Here is a 12,220-nt window from a genome sequence, read left to right as displayed (position 1 = left end):
AAGCTGGACGGTGCCACTGTGTTGGACTGTTGTTAATGTACATTTGGCCGCAGGTGTCCACACACATTTGACCAGAAGAATTCCTTCTCTGGTTTTAAAATAAAATGTTAATTATTTAAATCAATACAAATGTTTATTATAAGTAAAAATACTCTGAAGTTCATGTATAAACGGACATTTCAGATTCAGCATTTTATTGGTTTCAACAGCTCAAAGTGGAAAAAATTTAAATCATTTTGTGATACTGACATTAAAATAATAAAATATAAACATTTACTGTGGAAGAATCATAACCTCATTGACTGTTTATTGTCATATTTATTCCTAATGAATAATATTCGATGTCACTCCTCAGTCTTTAAATAACAATATAATATATTAGATTATAAGACCAAAGAGGAGGTTCTTGGATGTAGTGAAGGAGGACATGAGGATAGTTGGTGTGGGTGAGGAGGATACAGAGGATAGGGTTAAATGGAGGCAGATGATTCGCTGTGGCGACCCCTGAAGGGAGCAGCCCAAAGGAGAAGAAGAAGATATAGATTATAAGACTTCTTCTGTATTGATAAAGTTTATCTTATCATAAAATAATAAGTCTAGTCAATTACTATAGAAACAGGACAGCAAATGAGCTCAGACTCAAGAACTAAGCTTTCCTTAGACCAGAAAAAAAATCAGCTAATGAGGTGGAATAATTCCACCTGTCTCCTGGTGAATTTCATGTAAAGATACAAAAGCTAAATATGTTCTCGTTTTTTGAAAATCACATTTAAATCAGAAATATAAAAACACCAATTTTCCTGGAAAGTTCGAGTAGTGGATATTTTCCTTTGACCAATCACAGATCTGCTCCCTCATGTCTTCTCAATGGCTGTTGCAAAGGAATCTTGGCTAACTTTAGTCTTCATCGCCATTTTCTCTGCCTTTTTCTTTCTTGACCGCCTCATGAGGCAGCACTTCACTGTCACTGCGACGATCACCACCAGCACCACCAGCGTCGCCACAGCAACCAGCACGGGCACCAGGATGCCTGACAGCGAGCCGCCGTTCTCAGCTGTCTCCAAATCAGCACAGGCCTCGTCATGGTGCTTCCCGTTCTTGTCTAAACAGATGCACCTGTAGGAGCCCTCGACGTTCAGACAGGTGTGCTTGCAGGTGGCGCTGCCCACCCCTCCACTGCATTTGTCCACGTCTACACAGTTTCCAGAAGTGTCCTTGTAGAAACCTTTCTTGCACAGGTGGCAGATGGTGGTGAGGTTGGCAGGGGAGTTGTCCAGCAGGTGCCACATGGCAGGGCGACCCCAGCAGTGCAGATCCAATCGGATACCGGACCAGCACTCCACATGGATCCTGCTGCTGTTGTCAGGGTCCAGACTGAGGGAACGAGACCCGGTGATCAGAGGGTGCCGACACAGGTCTGAACCTGGTGCAAGTCCCACCAGCTCAGAAACAGTTATAGGTTTCAGGTCAGTTGTTGATTCTGGTTCATGTGTAGGAAATTGAGGTTCAGCTTTTGGCTCTGGTTTTTGTGGTGCTGGTCTTGTTACAGGTTCAGGTTCAGGTGTCACAGATGCAATAGTGGTTTCTATGTCCTCATGTGTCTGTACTGTCAGTTTGCAGATAAACTGGTACGTAGCCTTACAATAAGCAGGAGTCAGACCCCAGCTGGTCACCACCGACCCATTAAACTCACCCGTTAGTGCAGCACAGACAGTCAACGTGCAGGTGCCCCGAGGCTCCTCTGTCCAGTAGATCCACTCTGAGTCCTCGCTGCCATCCTCCATCCACCTGAATCCTCTCAGTGGCAGGTTAGGGACCACACAGTTCTTCCTGCCTTTTTTTAGCCCAACCCAGAAGGTGAATTTGCTCGGAGATGACAGAGAGGTAGAGATGAGCGCCAGGACATTGGCGACCTCCTGCCTGGTGGTGAGTGTGGTGAGGCTGCCAGGGGAACAGACCTTCATGGCCTGGTCGAAGCTGGCCTGGAAACGGTTGACAATGTAGCGTGAGGCTGGGTCAGCACACATGTTTCTCAGCAGGAAGATCCAAAGGTAAATCCAACAGGAGCTGAGTCCAGATGCCATCTTCTCCGATTCCTCCCACTACAATGATGATGTCACTGTGAAAACATGTTGTTTTTGTTTGAAAATGAAGCTGTGAAACAGACCGGCCTGAAATAAACTATGAACACACTCGGAACGGAGGTTTGTAGGCATCAAACTGATGGGAGTGAAACTGTCAGATTTTCTGTCATGCAAATATTCTGCTTTCCTGAGCTGTTGGAAAAAGCCAGCCCTCCATTGTTGGTGAGGAAGAACCATGTGAGCCAGGTCAGCGGTGTGGCTCCCTGCTGTGTTTTTAATAGTTTTTGGACAACAATGGAGGTCTACGGCTCAGACCCATAAGCTGAACCAGGTCCTGGATTCACACACATTCATTGGTGCTGTCAGTGTCTGGATGGGATCTGGACTCAGTGACACACACACACTGAATCACTGACTGCTGACTTCAACAGCTTCATTTGTCATCAGATAAAAGTACTAAATGCAAAATAAAAATATTGCTGTTCTTGAATCCTGGTTCCCATCAATCATAAACAAAATGAAATTCTAGCGTAAGATACTGGATTTCCACAGAGCAGCAGCTACTACAGTGTCTGATGGATTCTGATTAATTCTCATTTGAAAGTGTCATAAATCTGAATTTACTAAATCTTATCATCAAACTGAGGCTGGTCCCGTTTTATTCTTTAGATCAGGAACCTGATCCTTGCACATCTCCTCTGCCTTCATTTGCACCTACTTCACTGCTTCACTTCCTTTTTCTACTTTTTACTGTTTTACTTGGTCCACTTATTCTCTCGACACTTTTTCTTGGAGTTCTACCAACCTTTCCTTGTTCCTCGACACCTTCTCTTTCTTCTTCTTTTCCCCACTTGCTTGTATGTTGTCTTTTACCAGTTTCTCCTTCTCTCGCTCCCAGTGTCTACTGGTTTCCCTCCACAGTATCTCTGCTGACAGTGTCGGCCTCACCCCTTATTCATTGTATCACCCCCTCCTCCTCCGTCAGGACAGGACGTGTGCAGTGTCTTGATATGGTGAGCTGGTTTCCTCCAGAGGAACACCGTCACTGCCGCTCAGTGACCCTTTAGACATTCATTTTTGTACCAAGCCACAATCAGAAGTTCAGCATTTTTCAAATTACGATAAACAAAATAAGTGAAGAGCAAATGCTGAATACAGATAAAACATAGTTGATTATAAGCATTTAATGTACACAAAACAAAGCACTAAAGATGTTTGACTGGTGAGAAGTTTCAGGTTCTGAAAGTACAAGGACCCCTCGAAAAAGTTCCCAGGATTTTACCAACAGAGATATTTGGCTAGTGAGGATGTTCCAGGGTCTGTGAACAGATTCCGATCAGAGATTTTAATGAATAAATGAAGAAACATCCTCACAATGACATAAATGTGCAGCCACACACATACACATTACTATTTTCAATTTTATTAATTGATTATTTTTACTTCTATCTTTGCGAGGACACCCATAGACATAATGCATTCCCTAGGCCGTTACCCTAACCATCACGACTAAATGCCTAGCCCTAACCTAATTCTAACTCTAACCTTAAGACCAGGTCTTAACCCTCAAAAAGGAGTCTGAAAAACTGAGCACCAGTTAAATGTCCTAACTTTGAAAAAATGTCCTCACTTTGACAGAAATATACTCAACATGGTACTCACAAAGATAGAAGTACAAGTACACACACACAGTATAATTATCCTCATAGTAATCCAGATGCTTCCTGGAGGCATGCAAATGACAGGAAGTCGAAGGTTACAGATATGGAGAGCAGAGCTCTGACTAATGGACCACTGTTGTCAGGATAACATCGCAGTACTTTTGATTTAGATTAAAATCTTACAAACTTTCACTTTGGAGGTACTGCTTGGTCCACATCAATACATAGTAACACAAAATAAGAACAATCCCAGGTTTCTTTTCAGCACCGTAGCCAGGCTGACAAAGTCACAAATATTGCCACAACGTTCTGTACTGGGACCTATTCTGTTCATCCTGTACATGCTTCCTTTAGGCAGTGTCATTAGGAAGCACTCTGTTAATTACCACTGCTATGCAGACTCTATATTTCCATAATATAAACAATAACACACACACACACACACCACATACACACGCATGCATGCATGCACGCACACACACACACACACACACCCACCCACACATACACACACACACAAACCCCCCAAAACAAATAATTACTTTATTATTTTTCTACATACAAGTTAATTGCTTTATTACTTTATTAATTACTTTATTAATTACTATCAATTTATATAATTTTAATAATATTAAATTTAATAACTTTAAATGAGAATGACTGCTGTAACGATTTAATTTCCCCTTGGGGATTAATAAAGTTCTTCTTCTTCTTCTTCAGATGACACTCAGCTGTATCTATCTATTAAACCTGTTAACACAAACCAGTTAACCAGACTTCAGGCGTGTCTAACTGACATAAAAGCCTGGATGACCAGTAACTTTGGACTTTTAAATTCAGAGAAAACAGAAGTCATTATATTTGGGCCTAAAAACCTCAGAAATAACTTTTCTAAAATTATAGCTACTCTAGATGGCATAGCCCTGGCCTCCAGCACTACTGTGAAAAACCTTGGAGTTATTTTTGACCAGGACATGTCCTTTAACTCACACATAAAACAAATCTCTAGAACTGCCTTCTCTCACCTGCGCAACATTTCCAAAATTAGGAACATCCTGTCTCAAAATGATGCAGAAAAACTAGTCCTAGTAACATTTGTTACCTCAAGGCTAGATTACTGTAACTCATTACTATCTGGATGTCCCAGTATCTCCATAAAAAGCCTCCAGTTAATCCAGAATGCTGCAGCCAGAGTCCTGACAGGAACTAGCAAGAGAGATCATATTTCTCCTATATTGGCTTCTCTTCATTAGCTCCCTGTAAAATACAGAATAGAATTTAAAATCCTTCTTCTCACATACAAATCCCTTCATGATCCAGCTCCTTCATACCTTAAAGACCTCATAGTACCATATTATCCCCATAGACCACTTGGCTCTCAGAGTGCAGGTCTACTTGTGGTTCCCAGAGTTTCCAAAAGCAGAATGGGAGGCAGAGCCTTTAGCTATCAAGCTCCTCTCCTGTGGAACCAGCTCTCAGCCTGGGTTCAGGAGGCAGACACTCTCTGTACTTTTAAGGCTAGACTTAAAACCTTCCTCTTTGACAAAGCATATAGTTAGGGCTGGTAACCATGGACCCTGACGGAGACGTTTAAGTATCAGACAAAACCGGTTTAAATGATAGGATTTAATTTCTGATCCATACCCCGAAGCAGCAGGTGGCGGTAAAGCACCTGTATTGATGGTAGCCAACTGCCGTGAAAATAGAAGAAGAAGCAGGAGAAGACAAAGAAGAAGACGAAGAAGAAGCTGTCTCAGTCCAACATGGCCGACACGGAGGGTGAGCGCGCTGCACGTTTCTCCGAAACTATTTTGATTTTCTGCTGATTTTATTTTCTGCGCATATTAAATAACGTTTGCAAACGTAAAATGACCCGCACGTTTTGTGATGAGATATTTTTCGTTACCGAAACATTGTCAATTAGATTTAGCTGTTTCTGAAACTGTTCTGGTTGTTTTATTATTTGTTTTTTTTATTATTAGGTTGTTGTTTATTCTTAGGTTGTTATTTGTTATTGGTTGTTATTGGCTCTTTGCTTCGTTAGTTAATCACGAACGTTTATTTATCGGCCACGAGGCCTGACGGCGGCTCTGCGCGCGCACGTGTTTCCCGGAATTAAACGAACAACAAAAACAAACAAACAAACAAACAACTCGGTTATAAATAATTAGAGCTAGAGAGATTTCGAGGGGCTTGCGTGTGAAGCCTCGGTCCATTGGAAACACCGTGTTTCTTAACGTGATCGTGTTGATGGGCGGTGTGATCGGTCGCGGTGTAGCTTCTGTTATCGATCATTTCGAGCTGCTCAGTTTTACTGAGTGATCTGTTGATCTATCATGTGTGTGTCGATTCGACCTAGACTGACTCAGAAGCAGCCGATTGATATTAAAACGTAGTTTAAGGCCTGTTAGCCACATGTTAGCAGCCTAATGCTAATGACCACGTGTTGTTGGAGACCACGTGGGCTGCGCTGCGCTGAACACGATTATCGGAATGAAACAATAATGAAAATTGTGCTTAATACCGGATTAAACAACAGAGACATCTGCTTGAATTGACGTGAATGTTTGAGGTTGACTGTGATTTGACTGTTTCCACGTTTTTACTTAAATATTCTGTTTGCCTGATTGTGTTTCAGTGGTGGCAGTGAAGAAAAAGAGAAAGGCAAAAAAAGTCAATGAAGAAGAAATCGGGGTGAGTGATGTTAAATCTACTGAAGTTCTGTTTCATTTTTCTGCAGAATTTAGGATCATTTACTTTTGCTTTAACAGGAGATTCAACAGAGTGGAGACTTCCTCATCCAACCAGAGTCTAAAGTTGCTTCTCTGGACACGTCGCAGTGGCCGCTCTTATTAAAGGTAACGCAGAGTCACAAAACACTACATTCAACCTGGAAACGCCACGTCCAGACAATACGAAACATCACAGTAGATACTTGCCACACTCATGGTCAGGTGTGTTCTAACCTTTGACTCAAAGCTGGAGACAGAACTAGTTAAACCTAAACATAACCTTTTACATGCACAGCAAGCAGATATTACTACATAAATACGTGTCTCTGAGTCCTGAGCATGTGAGGTGATGAATTGGTTTATCCATTCTCTGAGCGGCAGCCGTCTTGTCTCGCCTCCTGCTCCCGTTCTGGGGGCCGGGCCTTTCCGTAGTGGTGCCAGCATCACGCTGGCGTTCTGCCGGATGATGACCTGAAACTACACGGATAGAATGACTTGACCCGACTGCCGCCAAGACGACTGACTGTTCTGATCACATGACTCAAATCACTATTGCAATAGTAAAAACGTGGTGAACATTTTAGGCTGATGCGGATACAAACCTATTTATTCTGAAGAGAAATTATACCTACTTACTTCATATAAATAACAGTAATTAAAGTCAGGTTTAAAGTAATTAACAAATTATGGAACAGAATAGACGCCTGGCTATGTGCTGCACCCACCTGTGACTTCCTTCTTGTCCATACTAGAAATGCATACACTTCACAGACCCACCTCAAATTTACTAATTTTGGTTTTGTTTCCTGCAGAATTTTGACAAACTGAACATCCGGACAGCGCATTACACTCCTCTACCAAGCGGCAGCAACCCTCTGAAAAGAAACATACAAGACTATGTCAGGTAACTTGCGTGCTAACATATGGCGTAGTGTCATGTAACATTCAGGCAAGTGCTAAGCCAACACTCGTGCTTCCTCTTAGGTCGGGTTTCATTAACCTAGACAAACCTGCAAACCCGTCATCTCATGAGGTGGTGGCATGGATCAGGAGGATCCTCAGAGTGGAGAAGACCGGTCACAGCGGGACACTTGACCCCAAGGTCACCGGCTGTCTGATTGTCTGTGTTGATCGAGCCACGCGATTGGTCAAATCTCAGCAAAGCGCTGGTAGGCATTGATGACTATTTCCTGTTCAGTAGTGTCAGAAAAAGACAAATATTCCGTATTTGCTGAACTCTGCATGGTGGAAAGTCTCCACCCAGCTAACAGGCGTTTCAGCACAATAAACCCCAGCTGCCGCCTCACTACTCTCTGTGTATGTTGCAGGTAAAGAGTATGTGGGAATCGTTCGGCTGCACAATGCAATTGAGAGCGAACACGCTCTGGCCCGGGTAAGTGATCTTGTGCTGCTGCAGAGTGTTCACTGCTGCAGGTGATCGATTTGATGAATTCTTGATTATTGGTTTAGACAAAAAAATGTAAATTTTTTTAAAACTCGGAGGGTAAAATGACTATTTAATTATTGAGTAGCTGCATCTGTGTGACAGTAAGAAATTATTTTAATATTTATCCTTAGTTTGGTTTTTTTCTGTGATTACACCTGTTTGCTGTCATGACCTTTGACTTGGTGTCCGTCTGCAGGCTTTGGAGACGTTGACTGGAGCTTTGTTTCAACGGCCTCCGCTGATCGCTGCTGTGAAACGTCAGCTGAGAGTTCGAACTATCTATGAAAGCAAGCTGATCGAGTACGACCCTGAGAGGAGGCTGGGTGAGAAAATAAGCCGAATTTCAATTTGTCTGGATAAGATCATATTAGGATACCACGACCAAACCTCACATTTTTAGCCTCTTCACTTACCTGTAAGAAGTTTCACTCTGTCGCTTTTCAAAATCGATCAATTTAATACTTATAGTTCATGTAACTTGTAATTAAGATTTGTACAAGTTTGAGCTGTTTACTTTTAAAACTGGTACACATTATTTTGATCCCCCCACAGAAACATCCTGAATTTTCTAAAGGTCAGATCTGTGTGTCTGTTGCAGGAATCTTCTGGGTGAGTTGTGAAGCAGGAACCTACATCCGGACTCTGTGTGTCCACCTGGGTCTGCTGCTCGGGGTTGGAGGTCAGATGCAGGAACTGAGGAGAGTCCGGTCTGGAGTCCTGGGGGAGAAGGTCAGCATCACCTTCTCTTGATGGGGCAAAGTCTGAGCTTCAAAGTGTTGAGTTCAGTCCTGCTGCTTGGTGCCGGTCTGATAATTAAACTTTGACAGAGAAACTTGCAGCAGAGATGCTGTTTACATAATTTGTACACCTGGCACCTCACCGCTGCTGACAACATATTGACATCACTGTCGACATGAGTCATCACATGCGCAATGTTTTCAGCGACTGCTTTATTACAGGACAACATGGTGACAATGCATGACGTTCTGGATGCTCAGTGGCAGTTTGATCACAACAAAGATGAAACGTATCTGAGGAGAGTCATCTTTCCTCTGGAGAAGCTGCTGGTGTCTCACAAACGTCTGGTGATGAAGGACAGCGCTGTGAGTCTTTGTGCTGGACATTAACTTGAATCATTCCTGAGCCATTTAACTTCTGTGTTTTGCTGAGCTCAGGCTTCTTGAGACAAAAAAACTCACCAGTAACTCAGACAATGTGTCATCAGGTGAATGCCATCTGTTATGGGGCCAAGATCATGCTGCCAGGTGTCCTCAGGTATGAAGATGGCATTGAGGTGAACCAGGACATTGTTGTCATAACAACCAAGGGGGAAGCCATCTGTACAGGTGAGACTGGTGATGTGTGTGTACAGTTGTGTGTGTGTGTGTGTCTGTGTGTGTGTATGGAAGCCACGTGATGATTGAGTAGCTGCAGTAGCTGTCCAGCCGTGATGACCTGCTATCTATCACCCTTTTCTGATGGCTTCCCTGAATATTTGTCCACAGCTTTCACCTAAAATGGACAAGTCAGGTTTATTAATAAAATGCTATTGATGATTGAATCAGGAATTGTTACCAAGTCATTTTCCTTGGTGAATGTTTTCCAGCTGTTGCTCTGATGACAACGGCTGTGATCTCCACATGTGATCATGGCGTTGTGGCAAAGATCAAAAGGGTAATCATGGAGAGAGACACATATCCTCGGAAGTGGGGTCTAGGACCTAAGGTAAACCCGAAGTTATTGATTACTGCCAATCAATGTACAGTTGAAACCTTTTCATGGGACTGAGGTATTTATTGTTTGAATCAGGCCAGTCAGAAGAAGATGATGATTCAAAAAGGACTCCTCGACAAACACGGGAAACCCAACGGCAGTACTCCACAAGACTGGAAGAACCAATACGTTGACTACAGGTACACATCACGTCAGGGAAGGGGCTGGTACGGTGGAGCAGTGATGAGACAGGTGTGTCGCAGACAGTTATCCCTCACTGACCTGACGTGCTCAGTGAGGGAGTCAGTCTGCAAGAGGAACTTTCGGGTTTGAGCTACTTCACTCTGCTGTTTGCTGAGCTGCAGCTCACCTGAGAACAGTGTTAACTGCTGTGCAGGTTCATTCTGAAATTAGTGTGTGAGAAATACATGTAAAACTTTGGCTTTTGTTTTGACAGTGTTTCGAAAGTGACAGAGGGGTCATGTGATTCCTCAGCAAAGGTAAACTCACCTTTTATCAAATTAACGATCATTGGTTAGTTTTAAATTAGTTGTAGCTGCTGAATATAAACTGGCAGCTCTTTAAAATTCTGTAATTTGCATCAGAATGCTGTGATGAAAAAGTCGTAAATGTTTAAAAGCTGGTTTCAAAGATCAAATCAGTTTCTTCACTAATGTAATGAGTGACCTTTGACCTCTGTAGAGGAAGAGGGAGATGACAGACAGCGACGGGGAAGCAGCAACACCCTCTACACCACCTGCAGAGGAAATAAAGATGAAAAAGAAAAAGAAAGAGAAGAGGGTCAAACTGGAGGAGGTGGAGTCTGAAGGAGCGGGGTCGGACAAAGTGACGGAAGCTGAGACTGAGGTCGGTGCACAGCACTGGTATCACAGCTGGTGTTTTTCTACAAATGATGAAAAGCATCAACACAGACATTCTCTTATTTAAATGCAGCTTAGCTGTGCAACTAAACCAGAGTCCAAATCCACTGGATACTGAAGATAGTTTTCTGTTTCTGCAGCGTCTTCTGAAATATGTTTCATCTTTGAGCTGTTTGAAAAGATGCTTTTGTCTCTAAATGAGACTTTTCATAGACATCAGTTTTTCACAGCCTGACAAAAATTCACCTGAAAACTTAATGTGTTGGTGTCCTACAGGTGGGTGAAAGTGCCAAAAAGAAAAAAAAGAAGAAGAAACAGAAGGAAGGTGATGCGGAATGAAGACAGAACCTGCAGGACACAAAGCATTCTGGGAGTTTAATAATGGACTGCATAAATGCAGAAAGGACAATTTTAGTTTTTTTTTTTTGTGGATTTTTTTTTTTTTTTTCAGCTGTACATACTTAAACCAAAAAACCTATTTGTAATTTCAAAATAAAAGTCTTTTTCTTTACTTGTCATAAGTTGTTTGTTCAGGCAGAGCAGGCCCTTCATCAAAACACTGAATTTATTTGAATTTAGTTTTTCTTTAGTTGAAGTACATAGATTTCTCATCTGCTGATACTAAAGGGTTAGGCCTGATGTTTCAGTCTAACGTCATTTTCTTTTTTTTTAAATTTTAAAACTGCATATTTGAGTGAACCTGCACATGCTGAATCATTAATATAACTACAGTATACCTAAGCCAGGACAAATCGGAATTAGAAATACTTTAATCCCTCGCTTAAAAAATTTGCAGCAAACAAAAAGACAAACTATGATGAGCATTTTAAACATCCAGATAAAAAGAAAATTCAAAGTAAAAGACATAGAGAACTTTGGTCTGTTTTTGCAGAGATGTTTCCAAACTAAAAGCTGCACTGATATTTTCAACAAAGCTGCAATAGATGATTTGCTTTCCTCAAACCAGTTGTTTTCATACTGCATCAAATACAGTTGCCATCCTAAGGCAAAGGTTTAGAGGAATATATGTTTTGTGATTTAAACCTTGTCACATATTCTCCTCACCCTGATGGAAACTATGGCAGTTTATAGTCTGTCATAAATGTTGAGATTCTCTAAGGGAAGTGTGTGCATTAACACGTTACATCACTCTTCTCTACCCGAGGTCAAACCACTGTCGGAGTGTTGTTTTTTTTTTTTAAGCTTTATTTTCCCGACAGGTGATGATCAATACTTACACCCAAACGTAACTAACATTTAATGTACTATAAACTGATGCCAAAACATTTTAACACAAGTTTGAAATGTCAAGAAAACTTCACCCTGCCCTTTTATAATAAACCCAGTTTACATTTTTTACTATAACCACAAGCATAAATTAGCTCATTGTAAATCCTATTTAATTATGGATCCCACTGACATTTATTAGTGTTCAGCTACTGCCAAAAATCATCTGCTTATAGTACATTACATTCATTAGATTGTACATTACATTAATTTCTGGTATAGAGCTGCTCACATGCAAATGAATGTACACTGAGCTTATAAGCATTTTACTGATTAGGGTGATTTGTCTCTATCCAAACCACAATTGGGTCTAAATCATTTCAAAATAAACCCAATGCAACACAGTGAAATGTACCACAGGTTAGATGATCATTCCAGTGAAACCACAAACTGTCATTAACCTGACACCAAGTGC

General features: G+C 41.7%; 2 protein-coding genes and 1 non-coding gene across 4 annotated transcripts; 2 read left to right on the top strand and 1 right to left on the bottom strand.

Annotated features, from left to right (window-relative positions):
• Window positions 1–177: 177 nt before the first annotated feature.
• On the bottom strand, window positions 178–3,047 carry clec14a (C-type lectin domain containing 14A). 2 transcript variants are annotated; one of them, XM_026308343.1, is made up of 2 exons: window positions 2,890–3,047; window positions 178–2,119 (listed from the first exon to the last, which is right to left on the bottom strand). In XM_026308343.1, the coding sequence occupies exon 2, from the start codon at window positions 2,082–2,084 to the stop codon at window positions 855–857; it is 1,230 nt and encodes a 409-aa protein (XP_026164128.1). In that variant the 5' UTR covers window positions 2,085–2,119; window positions 2,890–3,047; the 3' UTR covers window positions 178–854. The 2 variants fall into 2 exon arrangements, with proteins under 2 accessions (XP_026164128.1, XP_026164129.1); XM_026308344.1 differs by having other exon boundaries at window positions 178–2,102; window positions 2,890–3,043.
• A 2,400-nt stretch (window positions 3,048–5,447) lies between these two features.
• dkc1 (dyskeratosis congenita 1, dyskerin) lies at window positions 5,448–10,966 on the top strand. Its single transcript, XM_026308439.1, has 15 exons — window positions 5,448–5,524; window positions 6,384–6,439; window positions 6,517–6,603; window positions 7,290–7,381; window positions 7,462–7,646; window positions 7,806–7,870; window positions 8,121–8,247; window positions 8,523–8,653; window positions 8,884–9,027; window positions 9,150–9,270; window positions 9,531–9,649; window positions 9,734–9,837; window positions 10,095–10,137; window positions 10,340–10,504; window positions 10,795–10,966. The coding sequence occupies exons 1-15, from the start codon at window positions 5,509–5,511 to the stop codon at window positions 10,855–10,857; spliced, it is 1,518 nt and encodes a 505-aa protein (XP_026164224.1). The 5' UTR covers window positions 5,448–5,508; the 3' UTR covers window positions 10,858–10,966.
• Window positions 9,333–9,408, top strand: LOC113131318 (small nucleolar RNA SNORD83). Its single transcript, XR_003295793.1, has one exon. It is a non-coding gene; the product is annotated as a small nucleolar RNA SNORD83 (small nucleolar RNA).
• Window positions 10,967–12,220: the final 1,254 nt, after the last annotated feature.

The sequence above is a fragment of the Mastacembelus armatus genome, unplaced genomic scaffold (genome assembly GCF_900324485.2).
Source record: "Mastacembelus armatus unplaced genomic scaffold, fMasArm1.2, whole genome shotgun sequence".
NCBI lineage: Eukaryota > Metazoa > Chordata > Actinopteri > Synbranchiformes > Mastacembelidae > Mastacembelus > Mastacembelus armatus.
This window is presented reverse-complemented; position numbering and strand designations above follow the sequence as displayed.